At 38.2% G+C, this 14,862-nt stretch overlaps 2 protein-coding genes across 2 annotated transcripts; one reads left to right on the top strand and one right to left on the bottom strand.

The window, feature by feature from the left end:
* Nucleotides 1–1,738: 1,738 nt before the first annotated feature.
* Nucleotides 1,739–6,086, top strand: LOC103457941 (desmin-like). The gene is made up of 9 exons (XM_008398433.3): nt 1,739–2,105; nt 2,666–2,726; nt 2,923–3,018; nt 3,108–3,269; nt 4,505–4,630; nt 4,712–4,929; nt 5,002–5,045; nt 5,227–5,252; nt 5,583–6,086. Exons 1-8 carry the CDS (start codon nt 1,774–1,776, stop codon nt 5,250–5,252), a joined length of 1,065 nt encoding a protein of 354 aa, XP_008396655.2. The 5' UTR covers nt 1,739–1,773; the 3' UTR covers nt 5,583–6,086.
* Nucleotides 6,087–7,967: 1,881 nt separating this feature from the next.
* LOC103457934 (NLR family CARD domain-containing protein 3-like) lies at nt 7,968–14,862 on the bottom strand. The gene is made up of 11 exons (XM_008398420.3): nt 14,650–14,862; nt 13,900–14,045; nt 13,712–13,813; nt 13,498–13,614; nt 13,101–13,179; nt 12,789–13,017; nt 10,866–12,660; nt 9,945–10,118; nt 9,344–9,520; nt 8,917–8,960; nt 7,968–8,841 (listed from the first exon to the last, which is right to left on the bottom strand). The coding sequence occupies exons 2-11, from the start codon at nt 13,974–13,976 to the stop codon at nt 8,309–8,311; spliced, it is 3,327 nt and encodes a 1,108-aa protein (XP_008396642.2). The 5' UTR covers nt 13,977–14,045; nt 14,650–14,862; the 3' UTR covers nt 7,968–8,308.

The raw sequence follows: 14,862 nt of genomic DNA, 5'->3' as shown, positions 1-14,862 counted from the left end.
GATATTGGCATGGATGTTGAGAAAACGATCTCTGGGCATTACTGTCCCTGGATATGAAACCCGAAATGCAGTGGTGGTTGTCCAAAAATCTTTCATTTGTGGTAGTTTCATCAGTCCCATGTACAGAGTAAGCCCAATGTATGCATACATTTCATCAGCTGTGACATCAGTCCAAATAAATTGTTTTCCAGCAGCTAAATTTTTTGCTGCATTTTTGTTGGTGTTTGCACAGATAGTCTTTATAACATCCTGGTCAAAATATAATTTGAACAGTTCTGATGGAAAGGGAATGTCATCATTTGAGAGGGGCGGCTGAACACCTGGTTTCCTCTTTGGACGGAAACTGAGTGGGGGATGTGGCAAATGATCAGGCTCCTTCTCTGTTTTCCACCCGACTTGAGTATCGGCCTGAGTTTCTGACCTTTTGCGTTTCCTTTTACTTGCTGGACCCGTCCGACTTCTTTTTCTTCCTCTACTTGCACCCACCACCACACTGTTGTTGTCCTCTTCATCATCCTCATTCAGCTCGTCGTCTTTCTCCTCCACGCTATTGTCAGTACTGCACACAGACGTAACATTACAGATTAGTTAGATTTTTCAATCACACGTTTTGTCTTATATATATATATATATATATATATGTTACAGAGAGAGAGCCCACTTACATTTCATGAAGTTTATCGATCCCTTCAATGAAGTCCGCTTCCTCGTCACTGTCTGCGGTATCAGCGTCTGAAGAATACCTCTCTTCTTCATTCTCGCCATTTTGAGCGGTGACGAGCTCCAAGACTTCGGCCGGAGAGTAAAATCTTCTGACTCCGTGTCTTTCCATAATTTTTTTTTCGTGTGTTCGCACCGTGTTTCCAAAAAGATGTTGAAAAAAATATCGAGCACGTGTTTGCTAGCAAAAGCCGAGCCGAATAGTGCAAACATCTGAAGGAAGAAAGTTCCTAGGAAACGGAAATGACGTCCGGTGAGATTTGATGAAATGTCACGATATTTCATGCTTTCAACGTCAGAGCAAGATATCCAACACAGGAAGGGATTGGCCAGACCCGAGCAGATCTACAAATATAGGGATGGATGTCACGTCGTGTTTGCCTTGCATCTTTGGGCCCATCCTTTTTACTGTAAATCTGTGAACTCGTCTGCGCGCACACTGCAACTCGGGAGGGATAGTCGGAAAAGGAAATGTAATTCTTACAGTTTTACATGCAAAAAAAATTTTTTTGCTCTATCTTACTTGGTTCGAATTCTACCGGCATTTGAAAATATGAATGCAAATGGGATTTCCGGCGATCCGTTAAGAAGTTTTTAATTCTTACAAGTCAGAAAATTCAAGTCTATATGGCCAGACATAAATAACAATAACGGACATACCAGAAACACAACCCTTGTAATACATTACCAAAAATGATCAGAACAGCAACATCTGAAACTCTGACTGCAAATGCTTGATAAGAACCGTTACTTCTGGGTTGAAAGCTGAAAGCATATACAAAGGAAAGCTGGTGCCACCTCAGCATCAACGTTGGATATGCACCACTCCAAATCAGTTTCCATTTCACTGATTGTTTCCCAGTCAGTTAAAGTTTGTATTAAAAAAAAATCTGTTCATGTGGGAGTTAAAGTGTATCAGCAAAACTGATTAGAACCAGTTGCAGTCGAACAAAGAATACCAGTTATCACAATTAGGAGATGGTGAAATGTGACGCCAGTAGATTATTTTTTTTTATATTTTACTCCCTGTTGTTGCCTGTGCAGGCCTCCGATATGGATCCAGAAGTCCCCATTGCACCTGGCAAAGGCTTAAAGAACCACTCTGGTCTGACGGACAAATTGAGAGAGCTGCTGTCCAAGCGCAACGACGAGCAAGCCGAGCTGCAGGAGCTGAACGGACGATTTGCCTCCTATATTGCGAAGATCCGCTCCTTGGAGCAGCAGAACCAGACGCTGGAGGTGGAGCTGAAGCAGCTGCAAAGCCACGAGTCAAAGCGTGTCGCTGAGCTGTATGAGGAGAAAATCAGCAACCTGAGGATGCAGATGGAGACACAGAATCTTCAGAGTTCACGCTTGGAGATAGAGCTGGAAGACATGAAAGACAGGTGTGTGTTCACAAGCAGAGGTGTGTCAAATTACTGACTAAAACCCCTCAACATAAAGTTTTTTTTTAAATTAAACACCTTAGAGATATTTAAGTTTAGATGCATGTTTCTGTGTTGTTTTGACATCAAGGAAGTAAACCATTGCTGTCAATCAATCTGGGAAGGTGACTTCTAAACTATATGAAGTCAGTTCAACAGATTATTCCCAAAGGGTAAACATAGCTAGCAACATTTTCAAACATGGAGAAGCAGCTTTCAGCTTCAATGCACCACAAATCTGGAACAAACTTAAAGAAAACTGTAAAACAGGCGAAACACTGAGTTCCTTTAAATGTAGACTAATAATTCAGCTGTTTAGAGATGCTTTTGGAACATTAATCAACATCCTGATGTGTGCACTTGGTAAAAGGCCTCAATCGTTGACTGTGTGTTTTATGACTTTATATTTTTGTGTTTTTATGATGTAAAGCACTTTGAACCACCTTGCTGCTGAAAGATGCTATACAAATTAACTGATTGATATTGTGATGAATGATGCAAACATATTTTCTGACATCCAGACTGCAAAAGGCGATCGATGAAAAAGAAGAAGCTTTGAATAAACTGAATTCTTTAAAGGAGGTTAGTGCTGGAAGGATCCTTAAAAAAAAAATGATTTTTTTCTTTTTACATTGTTTGGATAGAAACCTACTGCATCTTTACTTATCGCTTTTTAAGGTTTCTAAGGGTCTTAAAATGGTGATTGAACATCAATAGCTGAAGTTTTTAAATATTAAGTTTAATCTTTTCTGCTTAATGCGTCCTTCCACTCTTGCAGGATTTGGATGCTCCCACTCTGGCCAGCAAGGTTTTGGAAGGAAAGATTAAATTTCTCCAAGATGAGATTGCTTTCCAGAAAAAGATCCACGGAGAGGTTCTGTCCTCTTATTCTTTTAGTATCTAGTTAAAAGGTCCTTTTACTAACCTAAAATATCTGAGGGAAACTTTTTAATGGTCCTGCAGGAGATCCAAGAGCTGCAGATTCGCTTCAAGGAGACAAAGAGCAATGTCCAGACCGATGGAGCCAATTCTGACCTGACGGCGGTGCTGCAGGAGCTGCAGACACAGTTTCAGAAAACGGCCGACACTAAGAGCAGTGAGACAGAGGAGTGGTATAAATCCAAGGTAGGAAAAGGGGATCTATAGAACTGATCATTAATGAATGATCATCAAAAAGCACTTTAAGAATTTTCTTTAAAGTTTCAGTTATTGGAGCAATTATTTCATAAGTTAGTGACACGAAAATGAACTGGAGTAAATCATCGTCTTTAAACTGGACCTGTTACGTAAAATTCACATTTTAAAGGTTTTTAAACATCCATTTCTGTTTCCACTGCTTCTAAAAACAGACCAAGCATTTAAAAACAACCATCAAGCTGTTTTTTTGTCTTTAATGTTTTTTGGTGTGTAGAAAAAGAACCGTTTCAAATAACTTCAGAATGTAACATTATAAGGAACTGCCCGTTACCTAGCAACCCCGGTTGAGTTTCAGCACATTTGGTCAGCCGGTTTTACTGCTGTTCAATGGCTGCTGGAAAAGATGAGTTTAGTCGTTGACTTGTCATCCAGAAAGCACTTGCTGAATTCTGGTTGGTTGTGCAGGAGGCTCCACTTCTACTTTTCAAAGATGTATGGTTGTACAATTGTACATCTGTTTGCAACCATTTACACATGCAAGTGTAAATGTTCAGTTGGGGCAGTGACCAGCAGCACAAGAGACCCTAAAGCAGACTAATGCCTCATTATGAAGAATGATTTAGTTGAAAAAAACGTAACAAACATGTTTTGTTTAGCTCACGGGTGGGCAACTCCAGGCCTCCATGGCCGGACTCCTGCAACTTTTAGATGCGTCTCAACTTCGACATACCTGAGTCAAATAATGAGGTCATTAGCAGGACTCAGGAGAGCCTGACTGCACTTAGGAGGTGATTCACCTATTTGATTCAAGTGTGTTGGACCAGGGAGACATCTAAGAGTTGCAGGACACTGGCCCTCCAGGACCAGGATTGCCCACCCCTGGCTTAGACCATGGACCTGTCTATCCCAACCTAACCAAGGAAGCATAATAAGTAAACTTTAAAAACATGCAAAACTTTGACCACTAGAGGTCAGCAGAGACAAACCACTAAGTGTTAAAAACCTCTGCATCCCCATGAAAACACAATTATTTCTGAAAGCATTCAATATTATGCAAAGTAACTGATTTAACCATGAGAACTAAAAGATCTGCCTCCCATTCCACCTGGAGAAACAAGACAACCAACTTGTATGCATCACTCTAACAAAATGTTTAAGAAAACAATTTCTTAAAGCTCCAAAGGCATCAAAGTCACAGTTCGTCTATGAATTTATCCCGGCAGATGTTGGAGATGGATGAGACGGCAAATAAGAATAATGAAACCCTGAAGAAGTTACGCCAGGAGATCACAGAACTCAGAAACCAGAATCAGAAAAACCAGCGTGAGATCAGCTTCCTGAAAACCACGGTACGCAAGACATCTCTGACGTTTACCTTGTCCTCACCAAGTTCTTTAGAAATCATCTTCTCTTCATTATGAACAACCCAGAATGAGGACCTGAAGAGCCAGATAACGGAAATGGAGGAATACTACCTGAGAGAGACTCAAACCCTTCAGGAGACCATCACAGAACTTGAGGCTGAGAAAAACGAAATGAAGGACAACATGGTCCAGCTCCACGAGTATCAGGACCTGCTGAAAGTGAAGATGGCGCTGGATCTGGAGATCCGCACCTACAGGGAGCTGCTGGAAAAGGAAGAGAGGAGGTAATGTACACAGAGTTCGTCTTTCTAGTTTCCCACAGTTTTGATAATTATATTTGATGTGCTCCTTTGCAGACTTAAACCATCTGAGCCCAGCAACGGCCCCCTGAGTGATGAAGGTAACTGCTGCTCTTGTTGAACTGTAATCCCACCCTAGGGAAGCTTAAAGAAGCATTACTGTATTTATTCCTTCTTTAGGTCAAAATTATTATAATTTGTGTGTTTTAAACATCAGAATTTGATCAACACTCATATTAAGTTTAATATTTTCCTTTTGTGGTGAATCAAACCTCTGGACAGATGGAGGCTCCTCTGATGACGACTAGGTAAGGCATTTTGGATTTTCTACCCAAAAGGAAAAAATATTTTTAGTTTTACTTGGAACTGAGGTTAAATCGTCAAATACTGAAAATGATCTCATCCAAGAGGTGGAAATGAGTTGAAATATCTGAGATTTTAATGGGAAAATGGTTGAACAGTCCAGCTTTGATAAACACCAAATCTTATCAGAACGGTGTTTTTGGAAAATATTACCGCCCTGCAGTTTGGACTCTCAATCACTTGACAAAGGAAAAAAGTGTTAAACATAGATTCAACCTGTATTTTTTTTTGTTTTTGAGTTGCGATGAATCCTAACCCAGACTTTTTTCTTTCAGGTACCTGTTATGCCCGAAATCATCTGGTGAAAGATGCAAGACAATGAAGAATTAAAAATTTCAACACAACTGGAAAAAAATTGTTGGCAAAGTAATCAATCATTAAGGCCTGAACTGACTTTCACTGTTTTATCTCTTGCTACAATTTGAAAATGTTCGACATTTGAAATTAAGAAATTTCCACCTTTCTAGATTAATCTCAATATTTATTTTTTTACTAGCAATTTTCTTAAGAAATTTCCAAGTAGTTTCTAGAAAATAAAATTAATTTTAGTCTCAAAATTCTAATTAAAATTTGTGAGTTTTTAAACTTGGACATTTCCAAGTTTTTTTCTAAAAAAATTCTCAGTTTTGTATAGCAATTTTTCAAGCTCAGAAATGTCCAAGATGTTTTATGGAATATTTCTGAGATTAATCTCAAAATTTCTGTGTCTGTGTTTCTTTGCCATTCATCTTCAATATCTCTAATACACTGTTGTAGATTTATGAAGATAAAAACTTTTCTGGAACCATATCTATGTGTATGGACAATATTTTTGTTAAACAATATGACGGACGCATTAGTTTTTTTAAAGACCTGGCCTCCGTATGTACAAGGCTGAGAAACTTAAATACAAAGGGAAAAAGCCTGACAATAAGAAATAGATAAAAGAATAAAGAGACTGGACACAAAAAAATAAACTAATATGGAAACATCTAATGGAAATAAATCAAGAAGGAAATTATCATAAAACAAACGCATGGTTAACATGGGGAGTGGTGTTGATAGGTTATCATCAATAAAAGGCACAGGACGGGTGCAGGTGGGGCCTCATTTTTAACATTCCAGAAAAATAGAAAAATATGTTTACCTCCAGCGTCATTCAACCATTAAACATCTAGAACTGAATTTCTGCTTGGCGTAGAGTAGAATGAGCAACAAAAATAGTTTTATATAGAAAATGTTTTTGAAATGTTTTGAGGGTTTTTAGCGTATAATTTGTTCTTGCTGCAGTGACAAAAAAACAGTTTTATATGAAAAAAACCTTTTTTGAAGGAAAAAATTTTAAAAACATTAAGAAATGAATTTCTGCTGGCAGTCGAGTGAGCAACAAAAAACATTTTCCCACATATAATTTCAGAAACATTTGTCACATCAAATTGGATTTCTGCAGAGTGAGCAGCATTTTGTTTGCTGTTCATTTTCATTTTGTGCTCATTTTGGCCCTATTAAATGTTTGAGATCAGGTGAGGTAACACCTTTTTAGTAATAATCAGAGAAATAAAAACCAAAAAGATGGAAATGATAAAAGAAAACATGCAAGAATCACGTTCTAAAAATTTTAATCCTTAGAAATATTTAAATAGCTTATCAGATTTCAGAAAAAAGTTCCTTAGATATAATTATATAGCTTTCAAAAACTCAGCTGTGTATTAAAACAAGATCAGGGTGGAATCAGACTGATGTTATTGCTGTGAACGCTTGGGTATCAAAGGGCGCATGTCATCTCTTTATTCATAAAAATTGTAATATCATTAATCATTTCAAAACAGTTCCCAAAACTACCCCTTATATGAAATTAAACATTTAGTATTATTTTCAACCGAGTTACCTGTTTTCTGGACTTTGGAATATTTTACCGGATTACATTTAACAATTTAAATATAAGAGCAAATCTCCACAGTTTCACAGCAGTTTCCTTCTTGGCTTTTGTTCCCCCATAAATTTTCTCCAAAAAGTGATTCTCAAGCAGAGCAACAGTGTTTGGGTTTTATTCTCATCTCATAGATCTTAGGATAAACTGCAAAATTGTCCTTAATGTTCCTCTGAAGTTTAACATAATTCTGCTTAACCAAAATTATATCAAGTGCTAAAAGTTGTAATTCTTGTAAAATGGAGAATTACTGTTTCCATTCCTGGCCACAAAGGTCTCATTTCACATATGAAGGTTTGAAACGCTTAAAAAAAAACTTCCATAGCCTGTTTTATTGTCACTTCACACAAGTTTTATCAAAAGAATTTGGTTTGGAAATTATCTAATAAGCATAGCTGCAGAAATAGATCAGGATTACCTATGTCAGTCTAAGGATCTGCCTCCTATTTTACTTTTAGTAAGATATTTAAAATTAACTACATCTGGATCTGTATGATTGGATGAAACTGCACGAAAACAAAGCCATAAAATTCCAGTTTCCACTAAACAGAGGTAAAAATTGCTGCACGTCATTTTCACAATTTTGCCTATTTATTGCAATTTAAAAATCTTTGCTTATTATGTACAAAACTGGTAATTATGTGATTAGTCATAACTTCTGATTAATCTTTTTTAATCACACCCCAGGACTATTTTATGCAATAAATGCAAATTGATGAAAGAGAAAAAGTATTAAATTGTGTTAAAGAAAAGTCAAACACAAGGTTTGTGTTTTACTACTTTTTATTAAAACTTTATTTAGTGTCAAACATTTTGATTTGAACTTAAGAAAAAGATTTATATCATACATTACTTGTTGAAGCACATCATATTTACCATAAATATACAAAAATAAAATAAGAATCTACATTTAATAGATTGCAAGAAGAATAGCTTTTTCTTGCAAACAGCAATCATTTCTAGACTTCCTTAAAGTAACATTAATTTCAAGATTGTATCATAATGAAAAACAGAGACATGCACAAACTCTACTATTAGTTAAGAGAGTTTTTCTCTGAGTGGCTATTTTATTTTTTTGTCTTCCTGCTCAATTTAACACAGAAACACTGAGGAACCAGAAGACCAGACTGCAAATCCAGGATAAAGAGGTTCAGTGAATGTGTGATTGAAGGTGTGGAGGTGAATCAGGGAGTTAGAGGAGACTCTGTAGAAGGACAGGATGCCAGCAGGACAGTCCACATACACTGCTACTCTGTTAGCGACAGAGGAAGGAGAGGAGGAGGAGACGGGTGTTCCTCTGTTATTGTGACAGACGGTGTAACGGTCATCAGAGCAGTGCAGACTCCAGGACTGATCGTTCCATCCCAGCACACAATCATCACTTCGTCCCTTCCTGCTGATTCTTCTGTAACTCACCGATATAAAAACCCCTCCTTCCCATTCAACCTCCCAGTAACAGCGACCAGTCAGACCATTACTGCACAGCAGCTGAGGCCAGTCATCAAATCTGTCTGGATGTTGGCTGTATGCCTGAAGCTCCTTTACGTGGGTCACCTTCCTGTTGTCTTCAGACAGCTGGAGTTTTCCATTCACTGTGTTTGTGTTGATTATGAGCTGACAAGAATCTGATAGAAAACAAATACAATCAAACCAAAGATAGTGAAAATTTATTTACACTTTGATGTAAAAAAGATACTTACACTTCCTCAGACCAGGTTTGAACCATCGGACTCCAGCAGGCTCCCTAAAAGGAGAAAGGGGGTCAGACTATTAGTCTCTCATGACAAAACATGTAAATCATTTTGTCCTCATGCAAACTGTGTTCTTCACAAATTAAAAATAAAGGAGCATTTCAAAATCTCCCTTACTTAGAAATATGTAAAGTCCTATCTTTGACAAGTTTGAGTACATCAGATAAGTCAATCTCATTTCATCATCAGCAATGAATCCAAGCATGGATGAACTGTTCCACACATTAATACAAGGACACACATTTATATAAGTCAATAATGGATTCTGAATTAACCATAACATAACCATCTTAATCATCTGGAGAAATTTAACATCGACAAATTAAAGAAATCCAAATTTTGCAGACACACTTCAAATACTTTGATCACTGCTTACCTAAAGACTTCAAGCGTAAAACTGGACATTTTCAGTTCACCAGCAAGCATCTTCTCCCCTGAGTCCTGTAGGCTGTTGTTGTTACGCAGGTCAACTTCTGTTAGACAACAAGACTGGGAGCTCAGAATGAATGACAGAGCTTCACAACTTCTCAGAGAGAGGTTACAGGATCTGAGGCTAATGGGAAACAAAAAACCTGAAGTTAAGTTCAACTTTAAAATGACAGAGGAGACGAAGACTGGTTACTGTTTACAATAAGGTGGGAGCTATGCAAGGTAAAAAGTGCATGTATGTTCAAATACTTAATAAAATCACAGCCTGGCATAGAGGCCTGGCATGAAATCTACAGCCTGTTCAAGTGTCTTGTTTTCTTCCCAAGCCATAATTTTCCACCAGTAAATAAAAGGAAATACACACTGAAATTCAGAGTTATTTTACATTTCCAGAGCAGGATGACACCATAAAGCATCTCTGCTTTGGACACCCAAATGGCTACCAAACAAATTAAAACCGAATACATTTCAGTGTGCATAAAACTTAAATTGCTCTGCAAAATGTTACAAGTTAATGTGAAACAGAATGTTTGAAAAGAATATCTTACCTGAGAATTTCTAATTTGCAGTATGGACTCTTTAGTCCAAGCAGAAGCTGCTCTGCTCCTGAATCCTGCAGGTTGTTGTTACTCAAGTCCATTTCTCTGAGATTAGAGGACTCAGAGCAGAGAACTGAGGCCAGAGCCTCATAGCTTCTTTCTGAGAGGTTACAGTCACCCAGTCTAAAATGACAATCGTAAAAATTAATTAAATACACAAGATTACCTTTAGAGTGCTAGATTCATAGTGAAGGAGTTTGGTTACTCAATTCAACTTTCTAACAAGGCTGTGCTGAATTTAGTCAGGCTATTTTCTACCATACTCTAAATACAGTATGTCTGCTCACCAACTCAAAATGACAGGGATTAAAACTATCTTAAAACCCTAAATAGAAATATTCAAAGCTTCAAACAAATGTAAGAATTTGTGGTTGTTGCAGATAATTTTCCAAATAAGTGGCTACTAGCCAGTGATGGGCATCCTTTTGTTTATTGCTTTAGCACTGTTGCTGACTTTGAAAATGTTTATGCACTTAATTTTGTCTTAGTTCATGTATCCAGATCAATTTTAAGCTCTAATTTACTTGGCTGTTTTGTGAACCTTTGGTTACCAAAAAGGTCAATGTTACCCAAAGGGGCACAATTAGCTTCCTAGGTATAATGTGACAGGCTCTGATTGTTAAAATCAGTATTGTGGTGCTAAATATAGCACCGTGCAACTCTGCAGACTTCCATTGTTTTCAGCTTTAGCACTTTAGTATTAGCCTCTGCTACATACCACACTAGGTTAGTGCTTTAGCATTTCCAGAACTAATGTTTCTGATTGGTACTTTAGATGTTACCACAACTAATGTTTTAGTTAATTGTGTCACTACTGCTACTAGCTGCTTAATAAAACTGTTGCCTAATCCAATGAATGTCAGTACTTACAGAGCTTTTTTGGAGGCTCTGACAACCGGCAACAATCTCAGAAGAGCCTCCTCAGAAGGAGAGTACTTCTTCAGGTCAAATACATCCAGATCTTTTTCTGATGATAATAATATGAAGACCAGAGCTGACCAGTGAGCAGGAGACAATTGACTAGTAGAGAGACTTCCTGAACTCAGAGACTGTTGGATCTCCTCTACTAAAGAATGATCATTCAGTTCATTCAGACAGTGGAACAGGTTGATGCTTTTTTCAGCAGACTGATTGTCACTGATTTTGTCTTTGATGTACTGAATTATTTTCTGATTGGCATGTGAGCTGTTTCCTGTCTGAGTCAGCAGGCCTCGAAGGAGAGTCTGGTTGGTCTGCACTGAAAGACCCAGGAGAAAACGGAGGAATAAGTCCAGGTGACCATTTGGACTTTCTAAAGCCTTGTCCACAGCAATCTGATGCAAATGTTGTTGCTTTGGATGTTTAAATAGTGAAGACCAATTAAGTGAATTGTGTTTATCTTCCAGCAGGTTAACACCATGCTTGACAAATGATATATGGACATAAAGAGCAGCCAGAAACTCCTGAACACTCAGATGGACAAAGCAGAACACCTTGTCATGGAACAGCCCTCTCTCCTCTCTAAACATCTGTGTGAACACTCCTGAGTACACTGAGGCTGCTCTGATATCAATGCCACACTCTGTCAGGTCTGATTCATAGAAGCTCAAGTTTCCTTTCTGCAGCTGATCAAAAGCCAGTTTTCCCAGAGACTCAATCATCTTCCTGCTCCCTTGACTCCAGTGTGGATCTGTTTCAGATCCTCCATCATACTTGACCTTCTTCACTTTAGCCTGAACTTCCACAAAGTGGATGTACATCTCAGTCAGGGTCTTAGGCAGTTTTTTTCCATTTTGTGGCTTCAACACATCCTCTAGGACTGTAGCAGTGATCCAGCAGAAGACTGGGATGTGGCACATGATGTGGAGGCTTCGTGATGTCTTGATATTGGAAATTATGACGTTGGCCTGCTCCTCATTGCTGAATCTCTTCCTGAAGTACTCCTCCTTCTGTGGGTCAGTGAACCCTCTGACCTCTGTCACCATGCCAACACACTGAGGAGGGATCTGATTGGCTGCTGCAGGTCGTGTGGTTATCCAGAGACGAGCAGAGGGAAGCAGTTTCCCCCTGATGAGGTTTGTCAGCAGAACATCCACTGAGCTGGACTCTGTAGCATCGGTCAGTATCTCACTGTTGTTGAAGTCCAGTGGAAGTCGACTCTCATCCAAGCCATCAAAGATGACCAGAACCTGGAACTGTTCAAAGCTGCTGATTCCTTTGGTTTCAGGAAAGAAGTGATGAATCAGTCCCACCAAGCTGAACTTTTTATCTTTCAGCAAATTCAGTTCTCTAAAATTAAAAGAAAATATGAACTGGATGTTCTGGTGGACTTTGTGTTCAGCCCAGTCCAAAGTGAACTTCTGTGTTAAGACTGTTTTCCCAATGCCAGCCACTCCCTTTGTCATTACTGTTCTGATTGGTTGAGCTCTTCCTGATGGGATTTGAAAGATGTCTTCTCGTCTGATTGTTGTTTCTGGCCTGTCTGTTGATCTAGAAGCTGTTTCAATCTGTCTGACCTCATGTTCCTGGTTGACCTCTCCAGTTCCTCCCTCTGTGATGTGGAGCTCTGTGTAGATCTGGTTCAGGAGGGTTTGGTTTCCTGCTTTAGCGATTCCCTCAAACACACACTGGAACTTCTTCTTCAAACCAAATTTAAGTGTTTGATGACAAAGTGCAGCAAAAAGTTCTTAATGAAGACAAAAACAACATTCAGTAAAGAAACCTTTGATTTACACTAAGGAAGCATCTTTCAATTACTGAAAAACCTTTTTATACATGAGGAAAGCATCTAATTAGCAAAACAAATGTTCTTACTGCTCTGTAGACAGTTGGCCAAATTATCTTGCTTCATTCTCCTTAGGAAGAACAATGCAATCTTCTCAAATGCTTCTGTACTGCTCCTTCTCTGCTCTTCATCTTCATCCTCCAGGTTCTCCTCACCATCAGTCTGACTCACTGAAAATTCTGGGTCATCTGAACTCAAAACTTTCTGGATTTTTTGCAGCTCCTTCTTCACAAAAGTGACAATGTGGTCCTCAAGCAACTGGAACAGAACAATATCATACATCAGACTGACTGTAGGATCTGTGCTGGACAGACTGACTGTGGCTAGTTACATATACTGACCATAAATATGGAGTCCAGCTGTGCTTGGTCATGCTTGTTTGGCTGATCATTGGGGATGTCTGAGGACTGTTGATCCACTCTTATAAATCAAAGCAATAAAATAGCTTTCAGTCAGATCTTTAAAGGATTTAGTTATCACTGATCTGATCAGGAATGTTTGATAATATGGATTTATGGCCAGTGTGTGTAGCAGTTAAAGAAAATAAACTTTTGGTGCACCCTCTTTTTACACCACTGACAATGTGGGTTCATGTGATTTAAGACACAACTAAGAGTTTTAAGTGATCTGCAGTTGAACTTTTTGCATGAGAAACAGTGATTCTTTCAGTCATTTATAGAAAAAAGTCATGAAAAAAGTCATATCTTACTCTTATCAGAGTAAGATATATTGACTTACTCTGATTTAGAGGCAGATTGTCCCTGAAAATTGACCGGTGGGTGATCGTTTGACCAGTGGCTCTTGAAAGACAGACGATTAGGTCCAGATTCAGTAGTATATGATCTTTCTCGAATCCTAAAATTGAATTCATCATGAATTTACTTTGGCATTTCCACTGTAGTTAAGTTAGTTACATTGTAAAATTAGACTGATCAGTAAAGTGTGAACTTACTCATGTCTCAAAGCGAAATGGGCTTTAAAGTTACTAAATGGATTGTCCTTTGACCCACTACTCTTGGCGGACACACAGCTGGGTTCAGGCTCAGGTGGTTTTCTGTAAAAATAAAAACAGTTTGGTGATGTGAGTGCTGTACTCTGAGATGGATAAGAGTCCTGGTCAGTCAGAGATGGTAATCTAACCTCTGACTCTCAAGTTCCCCTTGCAGAGTGACTTCAGTGGGAAGGAGTCCATCTTTTCTGTCCTTATATTGATCCATACTATTCAGTTCACATCAGCTCACTCACACACTTTCCTTTTTCGACTGCACAGGAAACAAAGACTATTCCTACAGAGTAAGAAAAATAAAGTTTAGCTTTAGGGAATTCATTGGGAAAAACCCAGGATAACATGTAAGTCAGGATACTACGAAAAATGTGGACAAGAGAACCACCAAACCATGGGGCAGTCAGCAGAGTGAAACAGAAACTCACATGAGCTGCTGTACTTCTTCAAACCTTAAACAGGTCAGATTAAAGTCAGCTGTTCTTGCACTTTAAATGTAATTTCATGTTTTATTTTAAGCTTTGGTTTTGAGGCTGTGGATAAATAAGCTTTAGATGTGCAAAACATGTTTGCCATCATTTTGAGTTTACCATTAAATCCACGTTTTATGACTAAAACTTCTGTATTCAGAGGAAAATATGTACGGAATATAAGAATGCAAAGTTTTTGAAAACGCCTGTCTTAAAAATCAACATTTTAGTTTTCTTTTTTATTATGAAAGAATAATAGTAACTACTACTTAAGTACTATTTGCTAGTTTGACATTTCATATATTTTTCTCAAGTGAAGTCATATTACTACTTTTTATCAGTTGCAAATCAATACTTCTGATTTGTTCCAGCAGAAATGAGAGATGTAAAGGAGGCTGAAGCAGGCTGTGTACTCACAAGTTATTCTTTTCAGGACTCTGTTTCCCGTTCCTCTGGTGTTTGTCTTTGCAGGTCACAGAAGAAATGCAGCAAACCAGGTTTATCTTTTTCTTCAGTCAACTGATCAGGTTCATTTTCACTTCCTTCAACATGTGACATGTCAGAACTTGCATATCATATGATATGATCCCACTGTACTCCACTAATTCTAGCATTTTTTATGACTATCTA

Source organism: Poecilia reticulata, chromosome 2 (genome assembly GCF_904066995.2).
Source record: "Poecilia reticulata chromosome 2, P_reticulata-male-v2, whole genome shotgun sequence".
NCBI classification, from domain to species: domain Eukaryota; kingdom Metazoa; phylum Chordata; class Actinopteri; order Cyprinodontiformes; family Poeciliidae; genus Poecilia; species Poecilia reticulata.
The sequence above is the reverse complement of the archived record's forward strand: the minus strand, read 5'-3'. Positions and strand labels throughout refer to the sequence as shown.